General features: G+C 39.8%; 1 protein-coding gene across 6 annotated transcripts in view; it reads left to right on the forward strand.

The window, feature by feature from the left end:
• Positions 1-18,061, forward strand: part of gria1a (glutamate receptor, ionotropic, AMPA 1a) — a 63,987-nt gene that overhangs the window by 39,270 nt on the left and 6,656 nt on the right. For 3 of the 6 annotated variants that reach the window (XR_006844889.1, XM_046406208.1, XM_046406206.1), the window contains exons 12-14: positions 12,465-12,663; positions 13,126-13,373; positions 16,370-16,484. Coding sequence is in view for 3 of the 6 variants with exons in the window: in XM_046406208.1 (XP_046262164.1) it covers positions 12,465-12,663; positions 13,126-13,373; positions 16,370-16,484 (562 nt within the window). In the remaining 3 variants the exon portion in view is untranslated. Of the gene's footprint in view, positions 1-12,464; positions 12,664-13,125; positions 13,374-16,369; positions 16,485-17,220; positions 17,336-18,061 lie in introns of all 6 variants that reach the window. The other 3 variants (XR_006844890.1, XM_046406207.1, XR_006844891.1) reach the window with 2 other exon arrangements.

Raw genomic sequence — 18,061 nt, forward strand, 5'->3', positions numbered from 1 at the left:
TACCTACTCCCACAGGCATTTACCTGACATTTACCATTTTCTGCCTGGCGATTCCACTGTGCCTTATGCAGGATGAAGCCCATTGTCCTGAGTGTTCTTCTCTCAAAGCCAGATACTGCATCTGCAATAATTATTGATTTCATTGTACACCTAACAGAGCCAGAAAGAATGTCACAATAAATCTGCATATTGCTTATTTCCTGTGGCAAATCTTTGAATGCGAAAGTGTTTTGGTGAGAGTGTGTGTGCTTTGGATTTATGTGTACGTCTCTGTATGTGGGCTTGACCACACACGAGTTCATGCACATTTGCACAGTATTTGCATTTGTTTTGCTCAGGGGAAAGCAGTCTCTGTTGATGCAAGACCTTTCACTGACTGTTTAAAAGGACAAGGCGGCTGTTTCCAGCGATTCTGTTCATGCTATCTTTGACTGCAAAGGAGCCAGTTGTAAAACACATTGTATTTCATCATCAGCTGTAAAAACATGAAGTTCCGTTTTCCTACGGATAAAATGTGACTAGTTGCAATAACATTGACTTTTATTTGTTTGACCACAGGAACAATTTTCACTTGAAACTTGACAAAAGGTATTTTGGGATACCTAACCCACACTGACGTGCACACAGACATGGATCAGTACTTTTTATGTTCTCTTTTAAACAGGTTTCAGGTGGTGAAAGATTTCCTTAGGGTCAACAGTGAGGGTGACAGCTTTAAGGACTCATATCCTCCAAGGACTTGAGTCAAATATCATCATTTTCTTACAAAGTCTTTCCAAGGTGACTCTTTTTGTATCTTTGATGAAACACTGTTTGGCAGTCAGTGTGGCAGCGTTAGAAAACCACCACAGATCGGTTAGCGTGTATGGCACTCCACAGCGTAGTGATCAGGATGGCTGAATCTGCTTGCTGTCTTGAAAACCAACACAGTGAATGTTTCACCCTGCCGAATGCTGCCTCGAAGGAAACATCTTCCCCTTGAAAATTTGGGTGACCTAGTTGCTCTAGTTAGCACAGCATGTATTAACACATGGAGGCGCATGTTGATGTATCTCCTAAAGTGTCACGAGTTCCTCTGCTGCTCTAACTTCAAAGGACATGTACTGATGTTGTTGGGATTTGAGAAAATGAGCTTTTTATCGAGAAATGATTTTGTGAGAACATTTGTGTTTTTGCATGTGAGTGTGTGCTCATTTATTTATTTAGACCCAAGCTCATTTACAACCTGTATTTTTGCACTTTTTCTTAACCCATTTCCAAGTAATGTAGGTTCATACTATCACATCCCTGTAATATCAGCACAGTTTTCATAAATCAGTATTAAGCACCATAAATTGGACAGTATCAAAATATGATAAGGACCCATAAGCGGTGACTTCGGCATATGTTTATAAAGATGGATTATTCTTCAGGTTATTAAGTAAAACAATACCACTCAATGAAAATCCAAATTTTACATAGGCTAAACTAGGCTACAAAAGTCAAAAGTAAAAATAGTCATTATGCAAACTGATATAATATTAGGTTTTTTTTTTAACATGCAAGCAGCACTTTACTGTTAGCTGAGCTTTAAATTAGGTTTAATCTTAATTCAGCTTTTGAATAATTGTTGAATAATTGAATAATTGAAAAACGTATTTCCCTCTGAACTGTGGAAGTATAATGTAAATTTTCAAGTACGACTATGTCACAGCTGGATATTAGTTCAGTATTTGGTTAAACTGTGTTTTTCAATGGAACCCTAAAGTGTTTCTGTTCTTCCTTTTAATGCTAATAATCCAAGTTCACAAGCCAGCATAGCTCGATGGCGAACAAGGCAAGTAGCACCTGTAGCCTAATCTTTGTTTGTAGCCCCTGTGACTGTGCACCAAGCACGGTGTTATTTGCTCATACAACTGGGCCTTCCTGATTGATAAGGAGAATAAATATTTACTTAATATTTATTTTTAATTATTATACTTAACTAAACCACAATTAACTAACTTTCTAAAAGAGTGAAACATAACATTTATTAGACAAATATCTTATGAGGATTAGACCAATGGAAATAGCCTGTTTTATATAGGCCAATTTGTTCACGTGTGTCACTTTCACTGTATTTCAAAAAACTATGGCTACAGCTAATTAATTCGTTGTTATGCTACAGCAGGAATCAATTTATAAATAAAGTGTCTTAAAAGAGGCGACACCGAAATCACGCCAATTTCCAGCTGTGTCAAATGCAAATACGGTCTAATTTTATGGCTGCAAATGCATGGCCTACTGAGATCAGAGGATCCTAGAAAACAATGTAGGCAAGATGGGCGGTAGAGCCAAAAATCTCTGATTTAATTGTTGCTATGCTATTTCTGTTTTGGAAAGACTAGTTGGAAACTGTCAAAGGAAGTCAACTTTTGTCATAAAAAGGCCTAGAAAAAATTATTTGACTCCATCAAAAAGCTAGCTAGCTGGTGCTGCTAACAACAGCTAGTTATTTGGTAGCCTACATTAGATTGGCATTGTTGTTCTAATGAAATAATAAAGGAGCTGGTAAAGTTGTTTAACGCTTGTTTATGCTTCTCAATGGCATATTTCAAAAAGAAGACTTTTAAAAAATGGTGTTAATAAAATAAACAAAGATTTCCATTAAAGAATAAAACAGAACTCCACTTATGTACTATATATTATATTTATTTATTGTACTTACTTTTGCTTGTTTCTTGTAAAAAGCATAAAAAAAACACAAATGACATCCTGTTAAAATCATAAATGGCATCGTGTTACTGTATGTGGTGATACAGATGCTTGTAAGCCACTCATTACTGTGCTGTTATAACTAATAGGTGAGAACAGAATGTTCGAGAGGTGCATTCAGCTCTGATGTAGGCAGCTCAAAACACTTCAGTCTTTATGCTTCTCTATTTAACCAGACAAAAGGCCAAGGAACAACAGTGACGATCCACTCTGTCCTGGATTAATCAGTAGGCGTGTTTAATTTTCCCTGTCTGCCTGTATGTGTTTAGGCTGGTTCTATTAAAAGCAGGCACTTTTTGCCATTTTCTTTGTCTGCTGCCTGACAGTTTCTCTGTGTCAAGGTTTACAGGCAGCTCTTTGTGTCTGAATGTAAAGCATGTGCTTATAGTGTACATATATTGCTGTGCATCAATAGTACTTACGTGTGTGTGTGTGTGTGTGTGTGTGGCCATTAGCTGCTCCCCTGCTACTTATTCTCTGTGAGACCTTGTTTACTGTGCTCTTTCTAAATGTCAGCACTGTCAGTCAGGCCCTCCCATAAGCCCCAGTCCGTGCTGTTGGGTCCTCCCTGTGTTTATCTCTGCAGACAGGTGGACTCTGAGAATGCCCCCGCCCCCTCCCCCAACACACACTCACACACACACCACTTCATTCATCCATCCATCCATCCACCCATTTATTTCCTCCTGTCCCCCCTTTTCAATCTCCCTGTCCTCTCATCTGCTCCTCTCTCCCGTTCTTTGTAGATATCCCGCTCTTCCAGCAGTGTGCCTCATAGCTTCACTGATTGCTTACTGTTTCACCTGGCTTACCTGCCTGGCCTGTGCCGAACACCCGTATACAGAAAATGACGTGCTGTGGGGGTGTGATTTGAACCGTTTTTACACATTGATAACAATAGGTGCTTTTGTGTGGCTTTGCTAAGTTGTACAGTAGTTGCTTCACAGAACTTCTGGGATCCGAATGAGTAATGCTGATTATATCCAAAATCTACTGCAAAACAAAAGGTGGTGTCAATCTAAGTTTGAATGTTATTGAACTTTGCAAGTGATGAATTTTACTTCCAAAGTGCACCAACATTTCATGGAAGAAAGTAAGAAGAAAGAAAGTATGAAACTCAGCAGTAAATACATTAAGCAGGAACAGCATTGGCCTTGACCTTGCATTTGTCCTTGTCTCTCATTTCCATAAAAAGCTTGCCGGGTGGGAGCTTTTGGTAGGAAAAGAACTTGAGTAAAAGGGCGTGGCTACATAATGTTCCTCCGGTGAATGTTTTTTGAGATGTTCGTGTGTGTGTGTGTGTGTGTCTGATGGCCTCGTGCAGTGGTCTTCTCTTCTCAGCACCTGTGTTGCTCCTGTTACATAATTGCAGACTGAAATAAATCAGCTCTGCCACTCACACTCTGCTCGCCACATGAACAGTTTCTCACCCTGGCAGTCAGAATAATTCAATAATGGATCGAGTATGCCACGTATTGTAGTAATCCAGGGAGGGTCAGTATTTCTCTTTTTTGTCATGAAATAATGCTTTGTTTTCCTCTAAACTCTAAACAGGAGAGGGCAAACACTGTAGCCTCCATGTACACACCACATTAAGTTATTTATTTCTCATAAGACTTAAGTCTTGAACAGCAACTGTCTAGTCATATTTTAGCAATTGTAACCAGCCATCACAAGCCTGTCAGGGATTTTTCCATGTGTTGAAAAAGTATGTTTGATTCATATAAGCTGCAGTCGTTAGTAGATCAAGCTAACTACCTTCCTAGCTAACATACTTTTATTGTGAGGTAGTCAGACAGTCAAGTTTTTGAACATGACTAAAGGTAATGAAAACAAAACATTACCTCGTTCATGAATGTTTCATCCATGTCAGATTTTTATTGGAATGGTGGTTGTTTAACAATTAAGACAACAACTCCCATGATTCCATGCAATTTACATGTTTTGTTTGGCTTTGTTTTGATTGAAAGACCTCTGCCGGCAAAGATTACACACTGAGCGATTAAAGAACTATACCAGTGGTGATACGCACATATTCTTTGCACAGTGTGTTCCTGTTGACTACCTTCCAAAATATACATATTTTTGTATGTATGAAAATATGTATATTTTTAAAAAATATTTTTAGACTCACTTGTAATAATACTATTGTGAACAGAGGCTGTTTTAAAATTAAAAGTAGATGTCAGAGTGTCCTTGAACACAACACCATGTAGAGCTTTTAAAATGGTCCCTGCTCGCAATCGCAGTAGCTCAGGGTGGCAGTGGAACTTGACAAAGAAGAAAAGACAACAAAATGTTCACTGTTGGAGAGCATCTATCTCAGCCAAGTTTTCAAATCACTTCAACTTGATTTTCATGGTGTACTCAAAGGGAATGAAAACCACTGTCTGAATAGTGTGAAATCTAAATTTCTTTTGTGTTGTTTTGTTACAGTTTACTCTATGTAATAGTCAATGAGCTAAAATGTGCAAAATCATGCATGTTGTCTTGTAAGACTTGCGGCCAAACCCTGTATTACGTACGTAATAAAATCAGAAGTGTAATGTTGTCTTGTATGTTGTATGATCTAAAATAAGTGGCTGTTGGGTTGCTAATCAAGCCCTCGTGGAGGAGCCAAGTAGATATTTATGTTAAAAGGAATTATTGATCTTGCACAGAAAAGAGATCACTTACATAATGCTTTGCATTACTGTTGTCATTATTATCATTAACAGCAACAAATTAGATTGTTGCTGAGTTATATAATAGTGGTGTTAGTGAGCTGCAGTTGGGGAAGACTAGGAACGAATAATTTATTCAGAAAGAGACAGTTTAGGTCATGGTACTGCTTATGTTTTATTTATCTGGAAATTGCATGAAGGCAGCTTTTGATCATACATGCATGTGTACTCACTAACAGAAACTGAAGACACACACACACACACACACACACACACACACACACATCCATCCCTAGAGGATCTTGCTGGGGTACCATACTTTGTACACAGACAAAGACACCATCCCCTCAGTGGTGTATACTCAAATCTACATATAAAACACAAAAACACTGAGGCACACATATGTTCCAGCAGCAGAGAGAGCTTTGTTATAAGCTAGTTGCGACGGCATGTGAATGTCTTTTCTGGAGCCATGAATTATACACCGGGTCCGAGGCCACATGGGAAATCTACCTGGGCCAAAGTACACATTGCCAATAGTTTGACTGGAATGATGTGCATTGTGATGCTTAGAGGCTTATCAGTCACGATGTGTGTGCCAGCCTGTAAGCGGAAAGAAGCCCTAATGAGAGCTTTCACACTGTAATGGCAATTCTGTCCTACTATAGGGGTGGTTGCCCTTATAGAGAGAAAAACAGAGAGTGAGAGGAGGAGGAGGACTGAGGTGACTAAAGTCTCTCTCATCTCAGCTGTACTGTTTAGAGCGCAGAGTGTGCTACCATGGCAACCTTAAAGAGACAAAGACTTTTCTGTCAGTGCATGCAGGTTCACATCAAGCGTCTCTGATCTAAGAAACTGTGTGAGTGCGCACACATGTCATCTCTTTGCGTTATCATACAGCAAGTTTTCATACGCTATAAGTCGATGCATATGCGTGTTGATTTTCAGTGAGCAGTTGTGATGTATCTGTGTTTGGATTTCTGTTTTCGAGCTGGAATGACTAAGAGGCTGTGCGTATGTGTGTGGGCGCGTAGCAAGTGCTCTCACAGCTCACCAGCACTGACTTATCTCAGGTTACATCAGGCTAAGACAGCATCCATGATATCATTCAGTGAAGCCCGTGTACAGCCACACATACCATGATTACAAAAATATCTGTATCGATGCAGCAACACTCGAAAGTGCTGGGAGCTCAGTTGTTGTGCTATCATGCTGCACCACTCAAACGCACTATATGTTGTAAAACAGCCGCTTAACTCAGCTGCTTCTTAATGAAACAAACACACACTAAACTACTTCATAGCATACTTGAATACATGTAATAACCAGCTTTTGGTGTGGTCGCTGCAGGCTGGTAACAACATTATCATAATGTTCTTTTTTCAACTCAGTGGCATGGTAATACTGACCTTTACAGGGTGAGTGAGGGGGAGAGAAAGAGATGTTTTAATAAATCATTATTTTTTTGCTCCCTGTGAAAAGCTTGCATGCTATTTTGGCCTTGAAGATGAAAGCTCACGGAAAATATGCAATCTAGCAATCGTGAGCCTATCAAAACAAAAGCAGAAGGAACCAAGCAAACAAAACCAGAAGTAAACCCTCCATTTTGCAACAATATTAGCCATAACACATTCTCATCCCTGCAGAGCTTCATTTAGCAATATCAAGTCAGAGAGAGAGAGAGAGAGAGAGAGACAGAATGAAGAGGGGGAAAGGTACGAATACACCTTAAGCGTCAGATAAGTGCAAATTCAAAATGTCTGTTGCTTTCTGTGTGCTTTCAGGTGTGCACTAAACGCATTATATGGTGCATATCAAACCAATTTGACATGTCTGCTCCAAGCTTAGCTCAGTTTTGAAGCCACAGCAGAGACCCAAAATTGCCCTTTTGCGTGTGGTTTCGGAAACCCCACAGTGACCTATATGGCTGCAGAATTACATAAAAAGGTAATCACATTTATAAATACTTCATTCTGGTTAATTATCCTGACATGGTCACATTAGTGTGCATGTTTTTAACAGGCGGTATTGTGCTTAGGAAGCTATAGGGAATCAAGAGCTCAATAAAACTTTAATAAACTCGTACCGTTTACAAGCAGCTGAGGCATGGCTGAGGAAATAGTAATTAGCAAAACCCTGTGACATAAGCTATTAAAGCAGCTGAACACAGCTGAGATGTATGAGCAAAATATAAATACAAAAATTAAGGTTTTGTTGATAAACATTAATGTTCAGAATTAAATTAAATTAAATACCCCCAGACATGACTGCTGGAAGAATCCTTGACTTGATTGTCATTATATTTTAGAAAAAGTGACTGATGTGTCCAGAAATACACCATCAAATGTGTTTCCTGATTTAGCTGAACCTCCAGAGAAGGTCTTTGTGTGAGGCCACATAACGATACGCACACACACACACAGTCTTACTTTATCTTCTGTGGTCTTATTGATTAGGGGATGCACTCTGATGTGGTCATGATACGAAAACAGTTCTGGTGTTTTTGTAGCTGCGGTTGCGAAGGACATTTCCTGCAGTTCACCACAGCCAACAGTCCACTAGACTCTTACACTTATTACATTGAATGTATGTGTGTGTGCATGTACATACCTCTTTGCTCTATCTGTAGGTTTTCCAGCTTCTGTGGATGCCTTTTTGTGTGCAGGCTCCACTTTACTGGCTACTGTCACTCTCACTCTTGTCCGTCCAGACATATCGGGAGTGAATGTGCCCAGTCATTAAAAACACACAGCTGTCTTGCTCATTTTTATGAAGTAAAAAAAAAAAAGCAGTGTAGCAGAAAACTCCTTTTCCATCCCTGATTTGTCTTAGAATCACACCATAATTAGAGATCATTTTCTTTCTCATTTAAACCTCTGTAATTCCTAATCCATTGTAATGTGGCCATTACTGGCTCATTTTTTACACTTGCTAAAGTCATTAGTCATTTCTAATTACCATATCGAATAGAAGAGGCCAGTCAGGGGAATTCTAATGAGAGTTTAGTGCTACAGCAGATTTTATGGGAGCAGTGGGTGGAGATCATATAGCAAAGGGTGAAGATGTGGATCTGAAAGGGAGAGAGAGATGGTCCAGTTCATTTTGCTGTCCATCATAGCAACTGCCAAACATATGCATCTGAAGGAATTTTAGTCTCTGTTATGTGTGGGCACTCAAGGGTGCACATGTTCATTTCTCTCAGTGTCTTTCAGCTCATTGTTTTTGTTTTTCGGTGTGCAGCTTATTGTTTTGGTCTCTCTGTTCCCATCAACTCCCTTTCCAGACACAGCAGCGGCTGTTTTCTTTCATAGCTCTTGTTTCGATGAGTAACTATTGGAAACAACCCCCCCCCCCCCCCCCCCCCCCCACCTCACGCATGTTAGTCAGAGAAACAGGGTCACACAAGTAACCCAAAGTTTTCAGCAAAAAAAAGACCTGCACCTACCCAAAAAATTAGCCAATGCAGGTTTAAGTTCTGAGGTTTTGATTTCTCTCTCTCTTTGCAACAAAGAGCAAGGTTCAACATTTCTTAGATTAGATTAGACTGTCTTTGAGTTCTACATCTTAAATATGTAGTTTTCTCTTGTCTGAACTCCATAAATGGGATTCAATAAGGGATGTGAAAATGTTCACATTTGATAAACAGATTTGGCACTGCATTCAAACTGCAAATGCTAAACCTACTTTAAGGTTTTATGCTGATAGATTCAACGTAGCTTTAACTGGCAAATTAAAGCACCTGCAGTTGTTGTTCCTTTGTTCCTATCGGATGTTCCTTGAAAAAAAATTACGATATCGAGAGTCATTCCACCATATAGGCTGGGTTGGGGACTCCAGTGCCACGCACACACAGTTGCACTGCATTCCCTTATACATCACCGCTGTTGAGCCCGTGCTTCTGCTGCTCCCTTTACTATTACGGTTCTTGGTAATTGAATAAAAGATGCAGAGTGAATAATTGATTAATCATTGCCTTAACAAGACTATTGAATTGAACAAGCGCTACTTGGAAGATTCCCCTTACTGTAATAAGACAGCTTAGTTAATGTTTTACTGAGGCACTGAGGTTGACTGCTGTGCAATAATGTATGATCAGCGGAAAGGAGGCTCAAAGGAAACAAGTTCAAAGGGAAACAAACAGAGACAAACAGGTCTGTGTTTGCCAGTCGCTCTGCTCGACTGGGGAAGAGGACTGCTGCAGGAGAACCAACACACACCCACACACCCTTACAAACATCTCTCTCTCTCACACACACACACACACACTCAACACATGCACACACAGCAATTGGTGACCTGTTTGTTCACTTGCACAGACAAACTCACACACTCTCACTCATTGTCCTGGGGATGGAAAAGTATGGATGTTTGTGTCTGAGTGTGTGTGCTTGCATACTTGAATGCGTCAGTGTCAGTGCCAAGGTGTGCTGTCGGCCATTGTTGTCTTGGCCCAAACAAGCCCCTGTCGTACCCCCTCCAAAAATATGAGGAGACAGGCAGGGAGCACAACGGACATGTAGGGTGGATGCAGGGGAAAGGAAAAAGAAAGGAGAGGAAGAGAAGATAGAGCGAGGGAAAGACAAAAAACGATAATTGAAGGAGAAGGATTAGACATCTGTTTGCTGCCATCTCTGGAGGCCAGCAGCAGTCAAAGCGAAGGAGTTTGTCAGCCTCTGGTGGTTCTATCTTTTTTACTTTTCATCTCAGCCATCCCCCCTCTCTCTGTCACACACACACACACACACACACCCTCTCTTTATCTCTCACTAGTATTGCTGTTTCAACCCAACAGAGCACACTTTTTCCCCAAATCTCAGTTTAGGACTTAGTCACACTGTTCCTGTTTTCATTCCAAATAGGAGGACTTAGAAGTAAATGAGAAGCATTTCAAACAGTAATCTATTATGGATTTGATTATAGTTATTGCAGAGCTAACAATTTCAGTAAGTTCTTGCACTCCAAAAGATGATCATAACTGAACATAAGCTTTTTAAGGTGATCATAACACTTGTACTTTGATGTCAACATTTTGGTCCTCAGACTTCTTTCAGGTCCAAACAATTTTTGAAATGACTCAGAAAAGACGAGAAGCAATCAGGACTGGTAAATTGTGCTTGAGCCAAAAGGTCTCAATTAGCCCTTCTGTCGTGTTGTGATGCTGATGAGTGATTGTTTTTCTTCTGTTGTTGTACCCCCTTGTGCTTGATAAAGTGGATATTTTTCCTCATAATAAAATTAATAGACTGTTTTGATAATCTGTCAGTGATTCAATCAATTTTTGTTTTGTTTCAAAGCAAAAATGCCAAAAATTCACTGACTAATAACACGTAAATTTGCATGTTTTGGGCTGCTGGTCAGGCAAAACAAGTAATCTGAAGATGTCACCTTGTGTTTTAAATCATAATCTACCACCGGAATTTCTGTCTAACAAAAGTAGACAAACTTTAATTAATTCATTAATCAAATAATTAGCATAGCCTTGCCATTTTAGTTGCAATTTAGTCTTTATAACCTACACTAACAATAACTGTTTTCAGTATATTATTAAATTTAACTACTTAACTGCTACTTTTTTGTAGGCCTAAGAAAATTGATTGCTCTTTTATGTGGAATTAATCTATTGGATGATATTTTTATATGTAGTTTATTTGACATTTCTAAAAGCACAATTCTGTTTTACCAATTAAGATCAGTGACCTTAATTTGATTGGGTGCTGGTAGGTGCTGCTGGTGCCTAATTGGTAGATTTATTTTAGGCTATGTTTACGCATGAGCGTTCTCTGTCCTTATGAATTTTACTTGAAGAAGGTCTGGGGGCGGACATATTGTGAAGCTGTAATTATTGGTGGAATTTTTTTTGTGTTGTGTAACTGTACAGAGCTAAAATGGAGCGTTTTGACGCATGAGAATCAAGCACTTGGTTGTGAATTGCATGCTAAATAAATATGCACAGGGGTATTTAGAAGAGCATGTTGCTTTTCTCACTGCTCAGAAAAAGCTTAACCTTACCCACACCCTTTTTGAACAGTGATCAGTGAACAAGTCAAACACACGCACACACACACACACACACACACACACACACACACATACACCCTGCAGACAGCTCAACATTCCCCCAACTGATTTTCAAAGGCTCGGCATCCTTTCTGTGTTTACTCTCCACTCGCTCCTCGGCTGCTCTTTCATCATCCACCCGTCATCTGAAAAGCATCTTAAATGATTATGTTTTAGCTTCCGCTTTTTTTTTTTCTTTTTTTTTTTTCCATACTTAATCTTGCCTTCATGTTCACGCTCCATTTGGCTTGACGGCACAAAGGTGAATCATGAAAGCCTTTTTTGTTTCAGATTTGTGTCATTTTCATTGCATAAGCTCTGCTGCTCTGTGCCTCCGCGCTTGTCGGGGACCCAGTATGTAAGGGAACATGATTTCTGCTGTTGCCATTCAAGCTAGCTTCTCTTGAGTTGAAGAGACTTACAGAGAGAGAGAGGGAGATAGTACAGCCGGGGATTTTGCTCGCCAATCATCCAGTTATGTTTTGTTGTATTTTTTTTAAAGTGCAATTCGAGGAGTGGGTAAGTGTTCTCTCTCTATTAATCCCCAACAATTAATATCCGTGCTTCCATGAAACATATTGGCAACTTTCTTAAAGTGAGATTAATTTGGCAGGCAGGAAGCTGAGTGGGCCTTTGTGGAACTGGTTATCTTTCCTTAGCACATTGGGCTAAGCTGTCCTCCAAGCATAGTGGAATGAAAAGTGTGAGTGTAGAGGGAGTGTGATGCAATGTAGGTCATTTGGATGGTGTTAACATCACAAGTTTATTAGATTAGTGTTGTTGATCTCAGGCAAAATTGGCCAGGATGAAACAAAACGATGCTATTTATTTTCCAGGACACCATGATGCTTTTTAATTGTTTCTGTTTGTATAAATAAAACATGCAGTCGAATGTCAATGATTGAAGATACACACAAACATGACAACGTACTGGTTCTTTTATATACAGTATAGTATTTTTGACCAGGTAAATTACCCGCCACTGTTATTTATTTATTTATTTTCTTTTAGCTCTCTGTCTGGTCGCATTGTTGGGGGTGTCTGGTGGTTCTTCACCCTCATCATCATCTCATCCTATACTGCCAACTTGGCTGCCTTCCTGACAGTGGAGAGGATGGTGTCTCCTATAGAGAGTGCTGAGGATTTGGCCAAGCAGACAGAGATCGCCTATGGAACACTGGATGCTGGTTCCACCAAAGAATTCTTCCGGGTGAGAGACCAAGATTGGAACATTTGCTTATTTAAAAGAACAATCCAGTGTTTCACCAGTTGGATGCTTTTAGCAACAGGAGGAGGATCAGTTAATGTTGGGTTTGCATTACCAGTAGCTTAATACCGCCCTGCTACAGTGTTGGGAGAGTGAACAGTAGTGAGGCTGATATCAGTGAGATACATTATGAACAGTCACACTGGATTGCGTGTGTGCATCATTTGCATCCAACGCAGGAAATGCAGACTCTACCACTTAAAATAAAAACTGCCATATAGACAGAGAACTACTAAAGATTAATACATTAAATGGCTGCTACTGAAAAATTACAATAAGATTTTATTTTCATGAAAGAATTTACAATTTTAAACTTTCTATGGCATCTTACAGTATAAAAATCAAAAAGTATTCACACACTGACACTGTCTCTTTCTTTCTCTTGTTAACAATTCGGACTGTCAGAGGTCTAAGATCGCTGTGTTTGAGAAGATGTGGTCCTACATGAAGGCCGCTGACCCGTCTGTGTTTGTCAAGACCACGGACGAGGGTGTAATGAGAGTCAGGAAGTCCAAAGGCAAGTACGCCTACCTGCTGGAGTCTACCATGAATGAGTACATCGAGCAGAGGAAACCGTGTGATACTATGAAGGTGGGAGGAAACCTGGACTCTAAAGGTTATGGGATCGCTACTCCCAAAGGGTCCCCTCTCAGGTAAACCTCTGCTAATGCACTTTTATTGGAGCTTGTGCATGAGCATCATCTGTCACCTTTTGATTTGTCCATCAAGCTCAGTTCCTGCAACATTTGCTCATGTATGAACTTGAATTAGTTTCTTCTTTTTTGTGAAATTCCATGCGTTTTGATCCATTCGTGTGTCTTTTTTATCATAAAATACTGACGCATATCAGTATTAGTATTCTGTTCAGTGTAGTTTGAATGTATCCTAATTAGACATAGACGGCATGGCTTTACTTTTACAGTATTTCATCAGACATTTTCCTCCTTTTGCTCATAGTTTGCACATTCTCACAAAGACATTTACAACTTCATTATACTCATTTTCATGACTGAAGTCTATTTTTGTTTCTGCCTGCATATGTTTGTATGCAGCTAGCCTATTCGTAACTGACTTGTGAGCACTTGCAGAAGTGTGAAGTAGGACTATGAAATTTCCCATTCTCTTCAAGCAACACTTCCTGCTGCCGGCTAATTGCATTCTAAACCTGCTTCATGAGCATTTCTGGTGGCTATTCTCATGCGGTCTCTTTGAAACTGAAGCATCTACTCAGATGCCCAGAAACACACATAAAATGTAAATGTGCTCTCACAAACCAACAAGGCCCTTGAAGCCGGATTATAACTTAAAGGATCAAACCCGTGTGGCTACTTTTCCACTTATGCCAGGGCTCACACCTTGAATACCTGCAGATAATGTGATAACTGATATAATGAATGATTATTTCTACTGGATGTACTTTTCTGCCATCATTGTCCAAGAGCACATCATGTTTAACACCTTGAGAAACTTCCCATTCACTTCCCCTTGCATCTGCAGAGAGAGTGCAAGAGCTGGTGGCATCTGAAGCTTTTAATCTATCTCTAATAGGCCTCATTCATTTTAATGAAAGGGGCCATATGGGGAGATTTCATTCGGAGTCGCTGAGGATTCATTCAGGGTTCCACCTTGGTTGACAGCCAAAAGTCAGAATATGCTGAAAAGAAATGCTGCATTTTTCTTAGTCAAAAGCTCCACTTAAATTCCATAGAAAATTAGAGTAAATTACATACAACAAGTGAGTGCTGTATTATTGACATGACAAGTGTTAAAAAATAATCTGCTCCCAAGTCATGTAGTCAGATTGATCCAAACCTACAGTGTAGCATTGCATTGGATACAGTGTTGAACTGCAGAGGATGGCCACATCTCTCTCTCTCTCTCTCTCTCTCTCTCACTCTCTCTCTCTCTCTTTGTGTGATTTATGCTCTTTCCTTGTTGCTGTTCACACATGTCTAACACTGAGTTGATTCAACAGATAAAAAACATTCATGACTGGAATTGTTGTATTAAAGGATGGTAGTTTTCAATGATTCAGATATTTTTATGGCTGAAGCAGAAATTCTAATTTTGCTGCTCACCTGCAATCAGACATGAATGAATACCCAGTGAATTCAAAGAGTGGAGTTCAATCATACCTGCAGTGCGTTGTTAATGCATCAATTTGCACAGATTACTGATTGCTATTCATTTTGCTCCAATTAGAATTTTTCTTTCTCCATTCCAAATTTGATACCTAAACTTGGGGTATCTGCCAAGTATAGATCTGCTCTCAAAATGTAAAATATTTCCTTGCTTTGTGAAACTCTCTGGAATGATTCTTATTCAAGTTAACATGAGGCTGTAACTAAAACATAACTTCTTAACTTTACTGTAAATTGAACCTGAAACTGTACAGCGCAGGTCCAATTGAAAGCAGCTCTTTGAAAAACAAAAATACTATGATGACATAACTCTTTACTTTGCAGGGTGTACCGGCTGCTTGTCTTCACACTACACTTTGTGATCATTCTGTGAAATGTTTTGTATATAATGTGCTCTCTGCTTCATTTCTTACATATATGATGTCTAACTATCCCCATGCCTGCCTCACTATTTAACCCATCCCACCTCACACAGAGTACAGTCACCTCCCTGTCATCTGCTTGCCTCAAACCAACTGACCAAACTAACAATGACCTGCAGGTCTCTGGATCATCCATGTCAACACACTTTGACTTCTTTCTTTCTGTCTGAGTCCACTAAGGCTAAGAAAGAATTCAGAGGTTTTACCAGCTCTCAGGATACATGTGTTCCCTACAGCTGTGTTGTGCACTTCCGGTTGGGGATAAAGACTCTTCTCCTCTGCTGGTGAGAAAGGCAGAATAGCAAACAAAATCGGTATCGCACAGAAGAATTGACACTGATTTGGGGGAAAAGACAAAGTGACAAAGGCTATAATCTTGACTTCTTTTATGTAAATTCTGGTTGCAGTTTCTGCCTTTCTGTGATTTGTAGATGGAGAGAGTTGTTGTTCTCAGCCAGTCAGCTATAGGAAATACACACACACGCTCATCAGAGAGAGAGAGAGCAAACCTTTGGGAGATGCTTTGGATGACATGGCTCATATAGGTTCATGGACATGAATCTATATTTGGTCACATGGTTTCCTCTCAGCCTCTTTAGGAAATAAACCTGAAGTGAGACTGACAGTTAAAACTCAGAGCCTTTGACTGCAGTTGTCTCTGTTCATAGTTGTGAATTAATCAGCACAGACTATTCACCAGGATACTGTTATGGGTTGAATATCGATAAGTTAGTTACCATAGCAATCTCTATGCTGGTGAGACTGAAAGGAAATTACCTTTTGTAGACAGACTTCCGCATGCAAGGCATCTCCATTTATAGTGTCTGCTCTGCCTCTTTCTCAGGCCCCTGCTTGGTAAAACCTGACTCTGCGACTATATGGGCGCTCAGCATATTCAGCCCATTGCAGATATACAACTAACATGTGCATCTAAAGCCAGTACTCCTGCTTCATATCAGTAGTTATACGCAGGAGTTTCTAATCGTAAGTCAATGTTGTCATAATCACCACCACCATGCGACCAATCGCTTTATATCTGTCCCATAGAGTGTCTCCTAATGGCTATCATTTCATATTATTTTCAAGAAACCCAGTAAACCTGGCAGTGTTAAAACTGAACGAGCAGGGCCTCTTGGACAAATTGAAAAACAAGTGGTGGTACGACAAGGGAGAGTGCGGCAGCGGGGGCGGGGACTCCAAGGTCAGAGCCAGTTTGATAAACCCTGCGGGTAACCCACCACCACTGGAGTGTGTGTGTGGAGTGGGGGGGTGTGTGGGAAGGGAGGTAACCGGCAGACCCACGCTGCACTGCCATTTTAGCAACACTTAAGCATGCTCTCTCTGTGGTGTGGTAAAGGGCAAAGGACAGATGCCAAGTCAGGGTGATTATTTGGCCTGCGGTGAATGGATTTGAAAACCACAGAGGGGTAAATTTTGTATCATATCCCCTGCTGAAACAAAAAGAGCAATGATGATTTGAAATTGATCAATGTGTGATATTTTAAGATCATATATATCCATGTAGTGGCTTTGGAATTTGTCCAGTTTTATTTGTTAGCTTTGGCCATTTACTTGTTACAAAAGATATAGTCGAAGCGTTTGTGTTGCATAAGTGAGGGTAAGCAGTGTGCCGGTTACCCAAAGTGATATAGTAATACACATCTACTGCCTTAGGGAGCAAGCCAACCAAGCTAGATGGAGTATTAATGCATATCACTTTGACTCTGATGTTTCTGATGATGTTTATGCTATATATATGTGTGTGTGTGTGCGTGTGTGGTGCGTGTGCTAAGTTCTTTATTTTATTTAATTTTTTGACCTATAAACAAGCTCGAGCATTAACGTGTGTATGCATTTGCTGCTCTGTGTTTCTGAATGAATAACATAAAATAACATGGTATAATATGTTATTTATGTTATTTCCTTATGGTTGGAAGAATCCCAGTAAACCTAGCGGTGTTGAAACTCAATGAGCAAGCCGTCTTAGACAAACTGAAAAACAAATGGTGGTACGATAAAGGGGAGTGTGGCAGCAAGGACTCCGGAAGAAAGGTTAGTCTGCAACCCAAACCTGTCACCTCACCGCATCTCCTAGCACAACCCTGCCCTGATCCTAGACCAGCCCCAAATCCAGCCCTCAGCCTTCATTACACTGAGCAATATTCCTCATGTGGCCCTGGCAGTATTGTTGTATTGGCCCAAACATAAGACAATACCCCATTTTTCAGCACACAAGGTTTTAATGATGAGAAATACTAAATGTGTTAAACTCTGTTTAACATATTTTAAATATATTTAAAATAAAGATGCAGTAAAGGATTCCAAAAGAAAACAATAAACAAAAACATTATAATTTAGTTATTTATGAAAAACGCAGTAAACTACGGTTGGGGATTAGCTGATTAATTCAGTGAACATTATGGAAAGTCACTGTGTCAGTCTACTACAACAGATAGTTTGATTAGATTACACTGGCTTCAGCCTTAAATGGAAGTGTGTTAAAATGATTGCATTTGTTTTTCTGTCTTTCTGTCTATTTGTCTTTCTGGGCTAGCTGTGTTCAAAAAGGACACCACCTGGCAAATGTCTGTCCTATATATTTCTATTCCTGCCGTAATATTAACATGCGGCAGCAGGAAACTTACAAAGGTTAAAGTGAGCCTGTACAAATGTGATTTTTTTATTTATTTATTTATTTTTTTTTTGTTGTTTCTTTCAAAACATAGTCTTACTTAAATTGGGTTGAAGGAAGGAATGTGGCCTTGGCCATCATTGGCA

This window comes from Scatophagus argus, chromosome 12, assembly GCF_020382885.2.
Source record: "Scatophagus argus isolate fScaArg1 chromosome 12, fScaArg1.pri, whole genome shotgun sequence".
Taxonomy (NCBI): domain Eukaryota; kingdom Metazoa; phylum Chordata; class Actinopteri; family Scatophagidae; genus Scatophagus; species Scatophagus argus.